Below are 20,351 nucleotides of genomic sequence, written 5' to 3'. Positions count from 1 at the left end.
AGCCGGCAGTTCCGGCTGCAGCTGTTGCTCCTTTCACTAAATCGATTTTTTAGCGTGCATTATATCTAATCTATTTTCTTTGTTTTTCCATGACAGACGATGTCATTGCGGCCGACGAGGAATCCCATTGGCAGCATCGCGTCAGCTCCGGCTTTGACCGGCTGGTGGCCTTTGCCAGCACCGAGCTGGACAAGACGCGCCGTTCCATCGACGGCGACACGGTGCCCGCTTCGATCAGTTGCAACACCTCGCCCGACTCGGGCATCACGCACAGCAGCAGCAATTCGGACGCAGTGCGCACCTTTTTGTCCACCTCCTCCAGCTCATCGCAGCTGGAGTTGCCCATCAATAACAGCAGCAGCGGCAGCAGCAGCAGCACCAACAGCAGCCTCTACGCTAGCCAGGTGCACAATCTGAGCCATCATCCGTATCAGCATGGCCACCAGCCGCTGCAGCAGCCAATGCAACAGCAATTGCAGCAACAACAGCAGCCGCAGCAACAGCAGCCACAGCAGCAACATCAACACCAACAGCAGCAACACTTGGCAGACCACTTGAGCGACAGCAGCATGAAGTCGACTGCATCCTCATCCTTGCATGCAAGCAGCTCATTGAAGACCATTTCGCCGGTTGATCCGAGCGCAATCGAGTCGCCGCCACTCTCCGACGTGGGTCTGCCACGTACGCCCAGTCCGAGTGCGGCAAGCGTGGCCACGCCCCCACCTGTGCATGCACCGTCGCTGGTCAACGATCTGCGCATACCGCTCAAATACCAGCGCAAGTTCAAGGGCGGATCCGAGAAGCACTACAAGAAGAAGTTCTGCGAGCGGAACTGGGAGTACGACTGCGACGAGCTGCTGGCCTACTCCAACTCCAGTGCGCCGCCCACGGCCGCCGATGCGGCGGGCAATGGGCCGCCAACTGCACTGGACGCGTCCGGCATGGTGGCAGCAACGCCGCCAGCTGTGCTGAGCAAGTCGGGCAAATCGCCAAAAGAGAAATCATCGCCCCATCATGGCGCCAATGCAAATGCCAATGCCAATGCCAATGCTAATGCAAATGCCAGCTATCATCACCATCACAAGTCCTCAAAGTTTCGGCCCAAGGGCAAGGACTGGGACTGGTCGCTCGACAGCCGCAGCAACACGGGCGAGCCGACGGCGAATGCCACCACGTCGAGTAATTAATGTAAATTAATTTAGTTAAATTGCTGAACAGAATGACGAGTATAGTACGACGAGAATGGGAAATAGTAGCGAGATTTTCCACTGGGGAAAATCAATCGATAGGCGGCCACATGCGCAACAAATGAAAATATTGAATTGTCTATTTTGCTTTATGTTTAATTTTATTTTTGTGAAAATCACGTTTGCATCGATTCGAATCGAGCTAATTTAGATTAGTAATCTGTAACTAAATGAATTGTGTTTGTAGTTAACTTATTGTATAGCAGCGCTCTTTGCCTTGTTTTATTTTCTATTATGTGTGTGTACATTTGATTTTCACTGATTGTAATTAGATTAGTGTAGCATATTTTTAACTGAACTTGTGTGTTAGCTCTTAAGGCACCAAACGACCGCAACAACAAGCCCCAACAATTACTGATGAACAATGTTACTGACTTCATTATCACCAAGCTTATAATTATTACGATTATGATTATTAGATCTAAACAAATTTTATCTGATTTCGTATTGTTTAATAGATTTATTTGTGTTCGTTTTAAGTTGCGTGTTTTGTCCTTTACATTGGATTTCTGTGTGTTTTTTATGATTTTTAAATAAATTTTTAAACTAATTACAAACTACTCTATGGACTTTTTTGTTTCAGTTCAGTTGATTTCAGTTCAAAATTTTCATTTTGGGACCAACAACAAATTCAGAAAATTCGATCCGTTCGTGTTCGCAAATCGTCAGCGTCGCTTCCAAAATCGTATTACAAATGAAATATATGCAATTACCAATAATTAAATAGTCAAACTGCAGTGAAAGCTTCAAATGAAATTTAGCTTCAAATACAAATCACGGGACAGATGCACATTGAATATTTTGTTGTTGCATTTAATAATTAATTTTCAGTGCGCTTAGCAAAAACATTTACAACAATATATATTAAATATACATATAAATACAAGTTTTTTAAATGAAAACAGGGCGGGTCTGCATCCGCCTTGCTCAAAATAAACAAGACGATACTTTACTATATTCTAAAATAATAACGAAACGAACGCAACTGATGTGGCGCAACATTCGCAATAGCAATAATCAGGCAGCAGGATAACAACAACAACAAAAACAACAACAACACCAACAACAAGTAACCTTATTAATTAAAGAATTTTCCACCTCAGCGAAATAACAACAATTTTATATATATTATATACATACATAATTAGCATAGCATTAGCAGCATATACAACACATATATATTGTATAATTATATGTATAATTGTGCATACATATAGCATACATGTATGTATGTATGTATGGCCATACCGTTACGCAGTTTCATTGGGAAATCTGACAGTTTTAAATGAAACAGCGAACGGCATCGGTTCGATAATAAATTGAAAAAAAAAAAAACACGCAAGTCAAATATCAGGAAACCAATTGAAGAGTAAACAAGCGGAATAACATAATTTACAAGCATTTAAAAAATAATAATTAAAATAATAATATTAATAAATATTTAGTAACAAACATATATAAAATATATACGTAAACCATATTTAACAAATAGTTTTAAGGGCAACAGCAACGGCAAAACATTAATTATAATAAACAAATAAATAAATATAAAATAATTAGCAATTTAATTGAATTTTCAAAATGTGCTATTAGCGTAGTGTACAAGTGGCATTAATAAATGAGGACGAGTACGGAGATAATGGCGCATAAATGATTTTTATACGTATACATATTTTACCTATATTTATTGTCATATATACAAAGTCGAAGGGCTAATAAAAACAAAAACAAAAACCAAACAAACAAAGCATAAAACTAATTACACACAACAATAATTTTATAAACAATTAATGGTAGCCCCGACAACATGCAAAAGAACAGTTGTAGCAAATGGAATATTATTTGGCGCTATTTAAATGTAATGTAAAATGCATATAAAACTATATAGTTAAATTTACATAAAACAAATTAACATACAAGTATTATACTGAAGAGTAAGTAAACGCAACTAATTAATAACGACAACAAATGAATGAAAATATTTAAAAATAATCTAGCACACAAGCATATTAAATTTAAAGGTATTATTATGTATATTATTATATATATACACATATGGTCAAATTAATAGGTGTGAAATATTTTTTGTTTTTAAATGGTGATAACGTCTATATTTTTTCATATATTTTAAAAATTCAACTGGCATTCAAAAATAGACATATCTTAGAATAATAAAAGCAAAAAAAAGTTTAAAAAATAATAACGTTTGACATAATATTGGCATACATCACAAAATACTCGAAATTTTGCTGGCCACATTAATAGGTGTGCCTAACAAATTAAAAAAAAAAAATTAAATTTTCGGAAATATTGTGAAATATTTATGTTATATTCCGATTAATGTGGATAATACCCCGTATGCCCGCTTTTATTCGCAAAGATTTTGTTGATCCTTGAGGGCATAGAGGGCATTAACTTTCTACACCTTTCCACGGGAATTGTGCTTCATTCCTCCTGAGTATGATCCAATAATTGGGTGTAATTGAAGCAGGTAGTCTTGGAAATTAGTCTTTTTAGGTGTCCCCAAAGGTTCTCAATTGGATTGTGATCTGGAGACTGACTTGGCCACTCATAAACATCAATTCTATTTTCATGAAATCTGTCCTTAGCTACTGGGGAGTCCTATTTAGGATCGTTATCCTGTTGAAATTTCCATTTTAGAGGCATGTTGTCGTGGCCATATGGTAGCATAACACTACTCAATAATTCATTTTACAGGAATCTGTCCATTATGAAAATGGTCGATAGTCCAATTCAAAACCCATGCCATGAAAAACAGTCCCAAACCATTATGCCGCCTCCTACGTGCGTAACCGTATTTTTTGTATATCTAGGATCCAATTCTTTGCCTTTAAGTCTTCGAACATTTATATTTGAGACATTCCCAAACAAATTGTGTTTTTGTTTCATCACTCCAGAGAATATTCTTCCATTTACGCTCTCTCTCTAAGCCAAACCAGGCCTTGTGAGTTTGAGCAAAATGTTTGCTCATCTGAATATTTGATCCACGCAGAAGAGGAACTCTGCGAACAACTCTCCCAGGTAGATCCGAGTTTAATAGCCGTCGACGAACAGTTTTTTCTGATACCATATAGCCCATTTCGCCTGCAATCGGCCCCGACGACTGAAAAGGACCCGTTTTCGCGAAGGTGACTATACGGGAATCGTCGGTTGCGGTAGTTTTCCGCCGGAAACCTAGCTTCCTTTTGTCTTTTTTTGATTTAAGGGCATTTCTGATGAAGTTCTCAGATAGTCCCATGAGTGAGAAAATGCATTCACAAGTTTTATCCTCTTCACGAAGCTCGCGAACGAGGTTTCTCTCTTCAGCACTGCAGTGAACTCTACGACCCATCTAATTTTGTTAAAATGTTGAAAATAAAAATTTTTATGCTTAAATCTAATTATATTTAACAAAAATACTATCTTTGCTTACTTAAAAACTCTTTAATTTCTTAATATATTTTTTTTTAAATAAAATACACCTATTAATGTGGCCAGCAAAATTTTGAGTATTTTGTGATATTTGCCAAAATTATGTCAAACGTTATTATTTTTTAAACTTTTTTTTGCTTTTATTATTCTAAGATATGTCTATTTTTGAATGCCAGTTGAATTTTTAAAATATATGAAAAAATATAGATGTTATCACCATTTAAATAAAAATAAAGTTTCACACCTATTAATTTGACCATATGTGTATATATATAAAAAAAAAAACAAATATTTATTGCATATTAATATTATTATTTTAAACTTAACAGTTTAATAAAAGAAAAAATAATAACAAAAACTCTCGTGTTTTTAATTACTTCGAATTTTATTTATATCCGGGTTTAATTTTTACTTCACTTAAAAACAAAGTCGATCTGCGAAAAATATGAATTAAGTGCGTGAAAAATGTATAAAAAATCAAGTCTTTTAGACTTTAAGAGATTTAATTCGCAGATAATAGGGCACAAAATGGGACTCCTATTAGAAAAATAAAGTATAGTTATTTCTCTTAATTTAAATAATCTTTGCTGAGGAATTTTTGATTTTTCATAGAGCTATCAGACGACTTTGCTTACATTTGTAGTGACCCAATATGTCAAGTTGATTAATTCTCTGAAATTGCAGGTTATTAGCAAAAAAAACGACAACACATTCATTTATCGTTAATTGAAACATTTTTATTAATACTAGATTGCGACCCAATTTCCGATTCCCAATTCCAATATCAAATGAAGGAAATCACAGTTATTTGCTTGTTCCATAGGTCTTTTATTGACTTTATTTGTTGTGTTATTCTTTGTATTATTTTATCTGCATTTTATTTTTGAAATATTTTATAAAAAGTACAATTTGGTTCGTTTATATTTGTATCTATATGTAACTATTGTATGTAAGTATGTATAATCGTTGTCTGTTTGTTTATCAAAGTGTTCCCGGAGAAAAACTTATAATTGTATATGCACTCGTACTCATATTGCTTACGGGCTATTCCTATTTATGTTAAAGCGGTAGCAGTTGGGATGGGGGACCTGCATATCCAGTTTCTTAGCTTCGATTGCTTTGATCTGATGCACATAGATATTGATTTAGTTTAGAATTAAGCTGACTCTGTTAATGGTTGTATTCATGGGAATTTGTATACATACATATTCTGAATGGATTATTTTTGCTGACTATTTATATTCTTGGCTGAATCTGAGGTCTTTGACAAATTCATTGTTTTCCTAGCTCTAGCTGCATTTTGTAAATGAGTGTATATTTTCATATATGTATATATATGTATATATATAGATGTGTATATGTATACGCTGCTTATTTTCCTCTTTATTTCTGTGTATATAATTTATATGCAAGAATATAATTGTTTTACAATAAAGCCTGAGGCACATTTATGACAAATTTTTAAATTTTTTTTATTTTTAATTTTTACATTTCAAAATTTAAAGAACGCATTTTTCTTTAGTTGTGTGTATTTAAAAATTTTACTTTGTTTTACAAACAAACTAACGTTAATATTTTGCAGAATTAAGAATTTGTGATTTATATAAGTGAAATCTTAAAGTTAAACTTTGTTCAAAGCCGTAAAAACCCAAAGAATAGATGATTAAACATAGGAATTAGGAATTGGATTGGTTTTAGTAACACTAAATTTATAGATAATAGACCGTGAATTACATATAAAATTAAATCTAAAGAATTAGCTATAATAGGAGTCACTGCTCTCATTATGCATTCTCATTCCAAACAAAACACTTTCAATAACAAACAAACACTTAATGCTAGTCAACGACCACTTAATATGGTCTGGCGATAGGGTAGAAAATATAACAATTTAATTGAATAGAAAATCGAAATTACAGAGTACCTAATACATAGACTGTTAATAAAATCGAAAGAAGGTCGACCAATTTAAGACGTACGCTTAAGCTAGCAACGTTATCTGATTAGACAGTTTAAATTATAAATTGATTTGATAACAAATACGCCACGTTACGTTACGTAATTTCAGACACACACTTAGATATTGAAAATTGATAATTATTGTTGAACGCTTGGTTGTTGGTTTGGGCCCTCAACTTTTGGTAGCTTAGAACTATTCTGTTTGTTTAGTTTGGGCTCTTCTCGGAATCGGTAAACCAGCTCAGTCCCTGCTGGGGGCATTTAAAATGTTACAATCTTTTATCAGCTATGTGTATATAAATATTCTTCTTTTAAAACCGCTCCACGTCGAATTCATTCAGACTTTAAGTTCGTTTCATTTGTAAGGTTCTCTACTCTAGTACTTTTGTATCCTTAATCGTTTATGTTTACAGTTTTGTCTCTAAATCAAGGGTCATTGGATCATCTAAAAATAAAGTATTCAACTGTGGAAAATTGTCAACCTTTATCAGCTGAGTTCCACTTTATAACAATAATATGCCAGATTTACAGCAGAGGCATATATTATTATAGATACTACATACACAAACAAACAAGTGTATATGCACGCACATACAGATAACAACGGCCTGAGGGATACTTGGTTCAGGAGGGTTCCAATGACATACAAAAACAAATACATCGACATTCCAATTTACACAAATTGCTTATTGGATAAACGTGAAACCAATTGGAGCTTAGCTTAATAAATTTCTTTGTGTTTCTGTGGTCGTCCGCTAGCGAATTGCGAAGAGAAAGCTCATGTTAGGGCACATTAAATATGATACAACAATTACTTAAGATAAACATAACAGAAATACGTTAAGCACAATACAGACTATGTTATGTTCCTCTATCCGAATTGTGATTCGAAATTTCTGGTGCCAGAGAAAATTCGGGAGAGTGAGTGAGAGACACTTATAGCTTATCCACATGCTGCAGCAAACAGGCCATAACCAGCTCCTCTGGCTGTGTCTCGCTCGCAATCTCCGTCTGCGTTTGAGCTTTCTCTTCGGGCAAATTCTACAAGCTGTCGAGTATATCGACGGCGCCAATTATGGCCTCAACATCGCTGTTATTGGGCGCACCGTCATCAATCAGCGTATCGGGGCTAAGCGCCAAGACGACATCTGTGGCGCTATTAAAAGCTGTCACAGCTGGCGACGACAGACTGTCAATTGTGTTGCCGTTGATCAAGAAGTCGCGATGCAGCTCGACTGGGCTATAGCGGAAACAGGGCGTCGTTATGGGCGTTGTTGGCATTGATTTGGAAATATCCAAGGCATTGCGTGCAGTATATGATTGACCGCCATATCCCACATTGCTGGCGCCCCAATTGAAGGCTGGTGAGATGTTGAAGAAGCCACTGGCCGTATTGGCGTTTCCATTGGCAGTGCTCAGGCCACTACTGCAGCTCTGCAGCTGCGACTGCTGATGCGGCAGCGGGGTGGAGGGTACAGAACGGGACACAATTCCGCCCGCACTGCCGGCACTGCTGTAGCCGCTCGAGGAGCCAGCCGAGGAGCTGCATGTGGTTGTTGTCTGTATGCCGCTAAACTTGTTATTGAAGCTTGGTGAAATAAGCGCACCGACATCCACATCATCGTAGAGCAGACCTGCCGACACATCCACATCCCCGCCGCCTAGCTTCAATGTGCCGACCGACTGCTGACTGTTGCTGTTTTCCGAGAAGAGCGCATCTTTCACTACGCCAGTGGTGACGGCCTGGTTCAGCAAGCGGTTGTAGCCCGCCGTGGGAGAGTGGTTACTGCTGCGTTGCAGCTGAGACAACGGCACTGATTGCGAGCGTTGCGTTTCGTTTAGCTCCATATTTGCGCCGCTTAGCGCCAGACTTGTTTCCAAATCCATCGAATTTTGGTTAACCAGCAGTTCCACATTGCTGTTGTTGTCGCTGACGTTATTCTCGTTGAACTGGTTGCTGTTGCTGCTGCCAGTGCCGCCCATAAACGACCAATTGACGCCCATGCACTGCTGCAGCAGCGAGGGACTGGGCGGCGCCGAGGCAGAAGTGCTGGGATAGCTGTAAACGTAGCTGCGTCTACGTCTATGCGCACCAATCATGGGATCCCCATTGCCGTTGTTATTGTCAAAGTCAAGCGATTGCTGTTTGGTCAACAGACTGGAACGCTGACGCATGCACGATAGGCCCGGACTGGCAAAGCAGTTCTGCGTGGTCGATTTACCAGTTGCTGCAACTGCGGCTGTTGCTGTTCCTGTTGCAGCTGAAGGTGTTGCTGCCAGAGCTGGAGTTGGTGCAGCAGCTGCTGGAACTTTGCTGTTGCTGTTGCTGTTACCGCTGCTATTGATGTTTGGTGAAATGGGCAAAAAAATGCAGTTCTTGTTGTTGCCGTTGCTGGACGCGTTGCTTAGACTAATTTTGCGTTTATTACTGTTGTTGTTGTTGTTGCTGATCGTTTGCAGCTGTTGCTGTTGTTGTTGCTGCTGCTGGTGTTGTTGTTGATGCTTTCGTGACATTAGTGCCAGAGACGCTGAGGCAGAACCCACAACATTTGCTGCTGCCGCTGTTGTTGCTGCTGTCGTTGGCAAGGGCGTTGATCGACGCATCTGCGACTGTTGTTGCTGCTGATGTAATTGTTGTTGCGTCGGTTTCACTGTTGTTGTCGCTGTTGCCGTTGCCAATCTGGCTGTTGCTGTTGCCATTGCATTGGTTACTGCAGTGGCTAAGGCAGCCTGTGGATTTCTGTTTTGTTCTGCTTGAGCATCTAAGGAATTCAGTTGTTTTTCCTCAGCGTCTCCCATCTGAAAATATTGAAGCAGCTCAGTATCTGGCCCTTCAGAGTTCTCTTCCTCATCCTCGCCGGGCAGAAAGTAGTCGTCTAGCTCATGCTTGTCCATATTGCATATGCTAATTACGCGCTCACGTGGCAATCCGAGGTTCTCAGCCAATCCAGTATCCTCTGTGGCGGCGGCTAGAGCTGCTGCATTCTCAGCAATCAAGCGTTTGGCCCGCAGCGACATCATATTCCGCGACGCAACCTTCGGTACGGTAGTGTTCGTCTCAAGACTGCTTGACGGGCTGATGGAGCTGGGATGATTCATTTGCGCTGGTGGACCCATTGAGAGCACCGCTACATTAGCGGGTGCGCTTTCAACTGTTGGCTGTGCGAGAGGCGGCGGAGTCGCGGCTGTTGTCGTTATTACTGGAGGCACAAGTAAAGTGCCGGTGCCGGTCCCGGTGCCGGTCCCGGTGCCAGTTGCACTGGCACTGCTGGGCGAGTTGGCCCAAAAGCCTTTGGTCTGCTGTGCTTTTAGCACTTTTTTGCAAAATATATTGGTGGTGTTATATTCCTCTGCCTCGTCCTTTATGACCAGTGCACTGGGCGATAATGGCTGCGGTACTGTTCCAGCAGTTTGCAGCTCCAATAGCTTAGGAGTTAGATTTCGGACTGCATTACTGCGCGGCTCTGTGGCCAAATTCATCGGCAAAACCTGCTGCTGCTGCTGTTGCGGCGGCTGCTGAAGCGGCTGGGAAGTCACAAAACCACTGGGTGAGTCTATAATCTCCTGCTTGATCTTTAGCAACTGCTCTGTTTTGTGTTCTTCGATGACTGCTTCCTGGCTACTTCCTGCATCTTGAGCGCCGCTCAGTTGATTGCAACTCGACTCCGACGATGTTGAGCCTTTGCGTTTCTTTTTACGTCGTTTCTTTAGCGGTCCCATGTCCTGTTGATGCGATGTTGATAAGAAATTGTAGTATTTATATATTACTAGTGAACTTACTGCAAGCGATCGCTTCTCTTTGGGCTCTCTGGGCGTGTACTTTTTGGGTGCCAATGCCGCATTAATTGTGGCATTGTTGTTCTTGATTCGCGCGGCCAATTCGGTAACGCTTTCTAGCTTGGTGTTAAGAAGCTTTTCTGCCCAGCTGCGCACCACATCCCAGTTGCACTCGTTATCTGTTTTGGAGCCATGTGTCTCCGCAGCGACATTCGGTGTTTGCATCATCTGTGCGGGAGAGGTCTCCGTTGTGTGAGCGTCATCGAGTGGCTCATCTTTGCACAGCTGCGGCAGCAGTGGCGGCGGCAGTTTCGTGGTCTTCCGCATAGCTGCATAGCAGTAGCGTGAATTGCCACGCGTGCCTAGACGTCGTGGTCGAACGCCAGGGAACACCTGCTTCATGACCTTACCAAAGTCCGCAGTTGACAGCGGCTTGATGCTCAGGCGTTCACAATAGGCTCTGAAAAGTCAGATATACATATTTCATAACATCTTAGTATTAAACGATTGCGTCTTGCTAAGCGACTCATCCATCTAAATGTAAATCTGAGGTCACTTACATGTAATCATTGTAAACGTCCTGTTTTGGAATGGAGACCTGAGCATCATGTTCAAGATGTGAGCGTACCCAATTAATGGTGTGATTAATTTCGGATCGGGTGCCCAATGGGTTCTGCGGCTGTCTCAGTGGGTCCGTATCGGCACTTTCGCCGGGCAGGCGCAGATATAAGAACAATTTTTCAATAGGCTTCAGCGCTGCCACACTTTCCAGAATTTGAGCGATCTGTACTTTTGCAGTATGACTAAATGGAATGGATAATTAATAAGTATTACTACAGCCAGTATTCAGTTACAGCCACTCACTCCAAGCTAGCTTCGATGACCTGTTGGACGCGTCGCATGCGTTCGTCGTCGCTGGTTAGGGAATTCATTACATTTTCCGCAATTGTGGAATTGATGGCGCCACTGGGAGCAGCCGGTGGCGTAGTTACTGAGCCACTTTCACCGGGATGTGTGTGAGGATGGTGTTGTGGAGGTTGTGGATGCTTTGGAATAGCTGCAGCTGCATGCGTTCCTGATGCCGAAGAAGCATTCATTGCATGCATAATCTTGCCCAACTCCAACTGCTGAGCGCTGTTAAAGGCATTGACAAACGCAAGACCAGCATTGCCAGCGGCCGCTGCAAAGGGATTGGGCGTCAGCACAGATGTGGTATTACTGACGGCTTGTCCTGGCGCATTCACACTTGGAAATGCAGGCGGCACGAAGCCCCCGCTGGGAACAGGTACATTTGTAGGTGTGGGTGACACCTGGGACTGGGCGAGTGCCAGAGATGGTGGCACAATCGGTGCAATGGTTAGTGGCGATGACTTAGCCGCTTGCAAATGAATGGATGGAGCCTGGAACCGTCCAGAGGTATAGGTCGGAATGTCCGGCACTGGAACAGTGACACCACATATACCATATGGGCTTGTGGCAACTGTTGCTTCGTATATTGAATTGGAATTGGGATTGGTTGGCTGGTGCTTCTGCAGCGATGCAGTTGTGCCCCCTGCTGAAGCTGCCGTTGCCGCCGCTGCTGCTGCCGATTTCGCCGTCCACTGCGCTCCACTAATTTGGCCATGCTTCTCGGACATGGTAGCTGGTGGGCTGGCTCTCAAAACACTAACCCGCGAGCCACCAGCCAGCAGCAACCACTCTTCGTTACTTCTGGACGCACTTTGACTTTTTAACGTTATTTGTTTGTTATTGTTTTTCCCGATGCTAACAAATTTGTATTGGTCTAAAAACTTACGCACTAAATGATTGACGCGTGTTTTAGGAGATGAAGATTGCGAAGTCGATAACTGGCGCAACGAACATTTTGGCGACGACGGAAGACACGGATGTTAACAACGCAAGATAATAAACCATTTTGCCAACTGCATGGGCAAGCCAAGTCTAAGGCGAGCATACGCCTTGAGCGCCAGATACAGTAAATACTACGATTATTAAATTCCAATACACAAACTAGATTCTAATAAGATTACAAAATATATTGGAATAATCCATTTTTCGCGGAGATAAGAGCTCCGTTTCTTCTGCGTCTCGAAAAATATACGCGGTATGTGGCCAGATACTGCAACAGTTGATGGTACCGATAAATACCCCATGATTTAATTTGTAAACACCGTGTTGTATCTCGATAGATTTACAATTTATTAAAAAATTTAGTGGATAATAAGTAATCAATAGACTAAAGTTAAAAATTACTTAGATTTATGACACAATCATAGATTAAATCTTTTTATATTATTATGAAAATCTTTTAGATAAATATGTATATGTATTTTTAATTTATTGGTATTTTTAAATTTTAGTATTTTTGCTGCGTACCATTCGTGAAAAGTAAATGCGTAGATGAGTATTTTATAACATATATATTAAGAGCTATTAAATATTTGCATATAAATTTGTTAGTTGTGGACTTTTTGTTTTAAACTTGTAAAAGTGGTTGTTTTTTTGTTTTAATTTTGATGCTGAAAAATTGTTTTGTTATCTAATTTGAACAACTCCAGTGTTATCGATAACGATTAGACAACTGTAATCGCTACTCAGAAAAAATGGCGATTTCTTAAGACGGCTGACGCTTTACCTTTACACAACACGGACAAAATTTTAACACTAAAATACTGTTCTATACCGCAATTAAACAAAAGATGCGCGCTGAACTTGGTCCGAACACTTGTCGTGTGTGCTTAGAGCCCAGCCAACGTTTACAACGGATTGATGAATCCCGCGAGGAGGGTGAGGAGACCCCAAATGAAATGCTTATACAGCTCCTGGGCATTTCTTTTAGTAAGGTGCGTAATATTCGTTATAAAATGAGATGCGCATAAAAGAAGTCTATTTACTTTTTATTTTCTCTGCCTACAGTTGAATGGTAAGGATCAGATCCCTGATGGTATTTGCAAACCATGCAAGGTGGAGCTCAATATGGCATTCCAGTTTCGTGAGAAGGCTTTGCGCAAGCAAGCGGAAATTGAAGACTATTGTCGCGAACTGGGCCTCTTAGATGAAGCCGAGGATTACCTTGTAAAGGAAGAGTTTGGTTCACAGCATCACCAACAAGATGATGAGATGAATGAATTTGTGATGACTGATGCACAAAGTTCGGGTCATGCCGAGGTTGAGGATCATGTACAGGGCGATGAATTTTTGGAAGTCGATGGCTCCCACGAACAGCAAGAAGTCATAACAGATGATATTGAGTACTTGGAGGACAACTATACCATAGAAATGAATCCTGAGCATGGTGATGTCGTCCTTGAGACGAAATATGAAAACACGGTAACGCAAGGCGACATTAAATTGAGGCGTGGTCGAACACGGTTCGGCATGAATATAGTAAAGTCCGAGCAAGGGGGATTACAGCATCAATATGGCCTGGAGGCTGCAGTGGTTGACATCAAACCGAGGCGTGGGCGGCAACGGCCTGGCCTTAACTCACTGCGAACATCGGATGGAAACGAGAAAGGTGGCTATGTTTGTGATGTATGTGGGAATTTCTATGAGAAGCGTGGACGCATGATGGAACATCGTCGGCGCCACGATGCTATTTGCCAATATCAGTGCGAGTAAGTTTCAATAAGTATACACACTATGTTGAATTTCTGTTTTAATATAATTTGCATGCATGCAGACTCTGTGAAGCCAAGTTCCAGGTTCGCGAACAGCTGCGCAAGCACATGTACTCCCACACAGGAAGCAAGCCCTATAAGTGCAGTTTCTGCAGTCGTCAATTCTTCTACGAGAGCGTGCTGAAATCGCATGAAAAGTATGTAGCTACAGGCGATTATTGTAATTATTATAAATTATTAACTATACGCAATTTTTTTATCTGACAGTGTGCATCGCGGCATCAAGCCATATGTGTGCAAAGTATGCGACAAGGCTTTCGCATACGCTCACTCTTTGACGAAGCACGAGCTTATACACTCCGACATCAAATTGTATCGATGCGACTACTGCCAAAAGGATTTCCGCCTGCTACATCACATGCGCCAACACGAGGAGACCAAATGTCATCAGAATGCAGTTATGCTCGCCGAGACATTGAAATACGATCGCGAGGAGCAGGACGTTGAGCTACTGGCTGTGGATGAAATTAAGGACGTCAAACTGCGAATATCACAGCCACATTTGCTCTCTTAGGCACATTTTCTTTATCACCTTTGGACACCACAGCGTATAGAATGAAGGTCCGTGTTATATTTTTAAGTAGGTTCTAAATTTCATTTCACATTTGATTGATGATGATTTAATAAAGTAAATGTGTTATAAATGTAAATTATTTGATGTTGTAAATATACATCTTTGAGAAGAGTCAGCAGTGGAATAAGCCTTTATAATTATTTATTTATTTATTGTTACAAAGAAAACAAAGGCCTTCAGGCAGTAACTTTTATAAATTACAAATTCAGTAGACAAACACAATATCCTTGAAAGTAGTGTACATCAGAAGGGATAATTAATATATTTCTTAATGATATATGTTTGATTGTAATAATAGAATATATATCTTATTAGTATGTCCAGATAGAAAGTAATTCTCTATATAAGTACTTTCTATACATAGATTATTTTAGTCTTTTACATCCGTAAATTTGAATTTCAGAGGTATATTGGGAACATTTATTAAAACACTCTTGAATGCATTTTCCGTGGAGTAATTAAACTCAACATTGAAGTTGCGAATAAGTCGTGCGATTCCCAATTCTAACTCCATTTCGACAAAACGTTTTCCAATGCACATGCGTGGGCCAAAACCAAAGGGCAAGTAAATAAATGGGCTGCTCGCTTTAAGAGCGTGCGGGCACTCCCCTTTTGAAGCTTCTTCTTTGCTCGGTCGCAGCCATCGCTCGGGCAAGAACTCTTTGCCTCTGGGATAGTGCTGATCATCGGTGAGCAAGCCAGTGGACAACATCGTGACCGCTGTTTTGCTGGGAACCTGGTAACCATTTAGCACAATGTCCGATTTGATCACACGAGCATTGCCCAATGCTAAGGGATAAAGGCGCAGGGATTCCTTGATAACGGCCCGCAAGTATGGGACATTTTTCATAGAGGCTTCTGTGAATTCGGAATCCTTGTTTGGTAAAATTTGACGAATTTCCTCACGCAATTTCGCTTGCTTTTCCGGATTTTTAGCCAGACACAGAAGGGCACCTGTAAAAACGGTTGTTGTCTGGAAATGACAGATTTTAAGTGAAGATATTTCAAGCTACAACATTATTAACGACTGCTTCGTACCGTATCTACACCTGCTATCAGCATGTCTACAGCCATAACTTTAGCTATCTGTTGGTCAGTTTTCAAGAGTTTCTCGAGTACGCTCTTTTCGTGGTCCGGTTTGTTGGAGGGCTCGCGTTCTAGTCGCTCGACAGCTTCGTTTACATAGCCTGATGTTATATCCTGGATTTCGTCCAGGACTTTGATAAGCTTCTTGAATTTGGGCGTGGCAACGTAACGCCAAATCGTTGGCTTCATTTCAAGTTCACCCGATAGCTCAAAGAATATATTGAGTGCGTCAAAAAGCTTCTTTGCTTGGGGATTGCTGCGATTGGCATTTATCAATCCCAACTGCTTGTCCAATGCAACCACCGAAACGGATTCAAGAGTAAATCGATTGATCTCCTCTTCAAAATTCTCGGGAACTTCAAGTGTGCTGCTGTTGCGAACTTCTCGTATTCTAATTGAGTACAGTAAGGCTGATAGAAACAATTTATACAATAGCATGTTTCTTAGATTCATTTACCGTTGAATGAACTCTTTGTTGACTGCTGACATTTTTTGATAGTACATACGAACAGTTTTCGGTTGCATCATTACTGGATTAACACTAAATCGGAACTTCGCCCAGTCCTCACCTTGTCTGTGAAATGCATGAATTTGCGTATATTCTTTGAAATTTCCATATCTAAGAAAATGGGAGTTTTAGCTTACGTTGATAATATTCCTGGGGTACCCTTGTAAAATTCCTTTCGCGTCACTGTTCGAAAATAGTGCAATATGTTATTGCCTGGACGCTCCGGCCAGGGTCCTTCGGCACGTAGAACTTGTTCAAAGTGTAGCGGATCGTTCGATACAAGAAACTCATAGGATCCCAAATTGGGCAATCTGAAGAGAGGACCATACTGGCGACGCATGTCCAACATAATATCTGGAAACTGCATCTTATAGTATTTTCCGCCAGGCATCAAATGGCGCATGAAGTAAAACAGGGAGACCTTGGGTATCTCATTGTATGGGCGTGCCTGGTCCCATCCAATAGGCTTCCCTATGTTTGTCTCATTTTCCGCTACGTTTAATGCTTTAGTCACAGCATATGTTTGTTGGCGCTGAGCTCGAAATCAATAATAATGATAAGATAAACAACAAATATATACATCATAATTGTAATAATCGCAATTCATGCCGAAAATAAAATAACCTGTTCTAATGGTATAGCCCGTATCAGCTGCTGTAGCTTGACTCTCTGCCTAAACATTTTACACTCACGATCAATTGAGAACTGAGCAACAAGTTTGTTTACTTCGGATTTTATAAATTTGCTCAAAAGCTTTTTCAATTTGTGTATATGGGAGAGCACAAAATATTAGCACATCTAACAATGATATGAAAGCTTTGGGCTGAACTGATTCTCTTTATAAATATGATCGTTAAAGAGTCTAAGCAATCTCTCTATAGAATATACTATACATAAAAATATATACATAAATAGTTTTTTCAAGAGATTTTTCATGAGTATTGTATGAATACTCGCAGAATGTAATTAATTAAGATCATTAAAAGACAAACTCGTATTTAAAATTGTGAAGCAGTAAAATAAAATACAATCAATTATGTATATTACCATTAAATTATCAAATCATAGATTAGAATAGATATAAATAAATATAATCATTTTATAGACTTTCGAGTTTATTTATTTGAATATTGATAGGTATACAATATCGTATCGAATGTATATTTAAAACAAACACCAATGTTTTCCTTTACAAACCGATATTAGACTTTCAAGAGTTGTTAACGGTTATTACGTATAAGTATGTAATTTATGTAAGTATAAATAGTCGCATAGAATAACTTAGAATTACAAGTAAACTACAATTAATTCAAGTTTCACTGTAGACAACGTTTTTACAAGTTAATTTCCATGCGTTGTTCGATTTGGCACGCTTGGCGAAATGGGGTTTACATAATGTATATGGTTAATGTCGTATCGTTTAAATCGTTTTAAGGATAGTTCATAATAAGTATTCGATAAATACCAAATCGATTATATGTACGAAGTTTAACGTATCGAATATGTCTCTCTGGGACATTAAAGTCCAACATATCAAAATATACTTAAACTACAACTCAGAGGACTAAGAGCCTATGACAATCTGGGATAATAAATATAAGGCTATGATAAGTCGGCGTTGTTCGTTGTTCATTGGGACGCCTGTTGCTGATAGCTGCATACGATTTTGGCCGCATCGTTCATCATTTTGGCCGTTGAGCGCACAAGGAACATCAGGTGACACTCATCGTAGACGGTCAGCTCGACGCGCGTGCGCACTAGGCCGTGCAGCACTGTAGCCCGCTCTAGGTCCAGCCAGCGCTGCAGCGCGAGCTCACGTTCCTTTGTCGTGCCGGAGAGCGCCACATCAGACGGACCCCAGAGCACAAACTCAAGCACTGCCTTGGCCTTCGACAGAGATTCGGCGCGTTCTTGTTGCAAAATATCGGCCAGAATGGGCGTAATCTTCGTGGTGGGCAGCATCTCGGTCAACGCGCTGTGAGCGCACTTGCATAGCGTACCCATCGGTTCGTCGTCGTCGTTGTTATTGCTGTAATATAAGAGGTTATAGTTGAGTTCGTAAATGACCAGATTTTCGTACCCTTGTAAGACACAGAGTCGCGCCTGCGCATCCTTGTTATCCATGTCCTTGGAGAGTACCACATTCGACAGACTTAATGGGGTCTCCTCAATGGCCTTCGCCTGCAGATTCTTCATGCCGTTGACCAGCTGTAGCATTATGAATGCCACCTCACGCGTCATGACATCATCGAAGGCGGGCATTGCATGGGGCGTGGCTGTGATCTCCTCACCGTCTTTGGCCTCGGTGTTGCCAGGCGATGTCGACTCCTCATTCAATGTGCTGAGATTCTGCACGGAAACCACATTTCGGAGCGCATTGCCACCAGCTGCATCCTTCAGGCTATTCAGATTTGGTATGGAGCCTCGGAAGTTAAAGTTGCTCTTGTCCAGCACTTGAGACTTGCCCTTCAGTATGGAGCCGATCGATTGCAGCGTCTCCAGCTGTAGCCTTGGCAGCACCGATATTGTGGCCTGCAGCAGTGTCACCTCCGTTGTGGGCATCAGTGGGAGCTGGTAGCTGGGAACCAGGTCGCAGAACTCCGTGATGGGATTGAGCACATCGCAAACGCCTCCCGTCAGTTGGCTCAGCTCGCCCCCAACGCCCGCCAGCTGATTACAGTCGGCCGACAGCGCCAAGGTCACGGGCGATGTGGTCCACAGTGCCGCATGGAAGGCCTTCTTGCCCACGACAAAGGCCTGAGCGCCCTCAATAATGGTAAAGTCCTCGTAGCGCAAGTTAATCGCATTGGCCAGCGGTCGCAGTGAAGCTGGCACAACAGGCGTTTGTTGAAGCTGTTGAGGTATTCAATTCATTAATATACATTGTTTTGGGTCGGTTTGGTGTGCAGCTGGGACGCACCTGATCGAGCACCTGGGCAAGTGCCTCGTGATTGGCCACTACAACCGCTGTGTAGTTGTCTTCGATGTTCTTGTGCACGACACTGCGTCCCTTGCGCATGCGCAAACGATTCGTGGCCTTGCTGCGGTTCTTGTTGCCCTAAATGGAATAGCAGTTCGTATCTTAGGATGTTTTCTCGAATATTAAAATTGATCTAGCTCACCGTTGGCATGCCCCAGACGCTGTCGTTGATGTCCGTAGCCACATCTCCCCCAGCCTCGCTGCCGTAGTAGCTGTACGGTGCATAGATGTCGAGGTCACCTACTTCGCTGCCCGCATATGAAGCCGAGATGACGCGTGGAATGTTGGCTACGAAATAAGACAGTTCAGATAGGATTAGGCGCAAGACTTCTATATAGCATTTAACTTACCTAAGCTGCTGTTCAGGCCGTAGTTGCGTACGGGACCGTACTCGCTGCGCGTATAGCTAGCTATGGAAGCCGTATCCGAGTAGATATTGTTGCGTCCGGCAGATCGGCCATTGAGCCGCTGTCCGGCAATAGCGGTCAGATCTAGGTTACTGCTGCGAATGGGCGGCAGTGGAGGCGTGGGTGCTGCTGACGTAGCCGGGGCTGCCGTTGACGAGCTGCTGTTGCCATTGCCCATTTTGACAAATTCGTACATGTTCTCATAGTCGCGTTTGTCCTTCAGGTAGCTATCGATGGTGCTGTTGATCTTGCGTACCGAATCCTTCAGGCTACTGCGCTGGGCGTTGTCTGTGGCATCGGCTGCGCCTTGGGCGCGCTGCTCAAAGATCTCAAGCTTGCTGGATATGGACATTTTGGTCTCGGCCTTCTTCGGCTGCCTCTCGAATGTGCTCGTGCGGCTGTTGACAGTGGGCGGTGCTCCGGCTGTGGCTGAGCTGGCCGGCGGATTGCCAACCTCGAAGGGATTCGTGTTGCACACCTTGGACTGTTCGGCCGTTACATTCTCACCGTTTGACGAGCAAATGGAGATAGTATCGGTAAGTATGCCCCGCTTACGTACCAGCTCTAGCTGTGCCTCACGCTCCCGCATGCTCGCCGTGCGCTCCGGCTTGCGTGGCGCTATCGAGGAGCGGATCTCGCCTGCATACGAAATAAGAGAGCCACGAATTTGTTAATGCTTATCTATATAATGTTTGCATCTT

The 20,351-nt window shown here is 41.8% G+C and overlaps 5 protein-coding genes and 1 long non-coding RNA gene across 9 annotated transcripts in view; 3 read left to right on the top strand and 3 right to left on the bottom strand.

Annotated features, from left to right (window-relative positions):
• Positions 1-3,293, top strand: part of gpp (DOT1 like histone lysine methyltransferase grappa) — a 43,493-nt gene extending 40,200 nt beyond the window's left edge. For all 4 annotated transcript variants that reach the window (XM_089261825.1, XM_089261812.1, XM_089261817.1 and 1 more), the window contains one exon: positions 97-3,293. In XM_089261825.1, coding sequence (XP_089117951.1) covers positions 97-1,187 — 1,091 coding nt within the window. In that variant the 3' untranslated portion in view covers positions 1,188-3,293. The remainder of the gene's footprint in view (positions 1-96) is intronic.
• The window catches only part of LOC149092155 (uncharacterized), a 109,172-nt gene that overhangs the window by 42,056 nt on the left and 46,765 nt on the right, over positions 1-20,351 (top strand). The gene's annotated exons all lie outside the window — the stretch shown is intronic.
• Positions 5,607-12,544, bottom strand: LOC108659512 (uncharacterized). The gene is made up of 4 exons (XM_089256449.1): positions 11,280-12,544; positions 10,976-11,218; positions 10,419-10,875; positions 5,607-10,361 (listed from the first exon to the last, which is right to left on the bottom strand). Exons 1-4 carry the CDS (start codon positions 12,050-12,052, stop codon positions 7,680-7,682), a joined length of 4,155 nt encoding a protein of 1,384 aa, XP_089112575.1. The 5' UTR covers positions 12,053-12,544; the 3' UTR covers positions 5,607-7,679.
• Positions 12,985-14,745, top strand: Zif (Zinc-finger protein). Its single transcript, XM_018112466.3, has 4 exons — positions 12,985-13,258; positions 13,332-14,032; positions 14,098-14,232; positions 14,303-14,745. The coding sequence occupies exons 1-4, from the start codon at positions 13,115-13,117 to the stop codon at positions 14,607-14,609; spliced, it is 1,287 nt and encodes a 428-aa protein (XP_017967955.1). The 5' UTR covers positions 12,985-13,114; the 3' UTR covers positions 14,610-14,745.
• On the bottom strand, positions 14,965-17,016 carry LOC108659508 (cytochrome P450 CYP12A2). Its single transcript, XM_018112465.3, has 5 exons — positions 16,888-17,016; positions 16,401-16,795; positions 16,213-16,329; positions 15,708-16,146; positions 14,965-15,642 (listed from the first exon to the last, which is right to left on the bottom strand). The coding sequence occupies exons 1-5, from the start codon at positions 16,942-16,944 to the stop codon at positions 15,040-15,042; spliced, it is 1,611 nt and encodes a 536-aa protein (XP_017967954.1). The 5' UTR covers positions 16,945-17,016; the 3' UTR covers positions 14,965-15,039.
• The window catches only part of LOC108659506 (uncharacterized), a 35,867-nt gene continuing 32,875 nt past the window's right edge, over positions 17,360-20,351 (bottom strand). The window contains exons 4-8 of the mRNA XM_018112463.3: positions 19,594-20,289; positions 19,386-19,531; positions 19,184-19,321; positions 18,344-19,116; positions 17,360-18,292 (exon numbers count right to left, since the gene is read on the bottom strand). Of these exons, the coding sequence (XP_017967952.1) occupies positions 17,893-18,292; positions 18,344-19,116; positions 19,184-19,321; positions 19,386-19,531; positions 19,594-20,289 (2,153 nt within the window). The 3' untranslated portion in view covers positions 17,360-17,892. The remainder of the gene's footprint in view (positions 18,293-18,343; positions 19,117-19,183; positions 19,322-19,385; positions 19,532-19,593; positions 20,290-20,351) is intronic.

The sequence above is a fragment of the Drosophila navojoa genome, chromosome 2 (genome assembly GCF_054131105.1).
Source record: "Drosophila navojoa isolate 15081-1374.11 chromosome 2, UAZ_NAV_1.0, whole genome shotgun sequence".
Taxonomy (NCBI): Eukaryota; Metazoa; Arthropoda; class Insecta; order Diptera; family Drosophilidae; genus Drosophila; species Drosophila navojoa.
The sequence above is the reverse complement of the archived record's forward strand: the minus strand, read 5'-3'. Positions and strand labels throughout refer to the sequence as shown.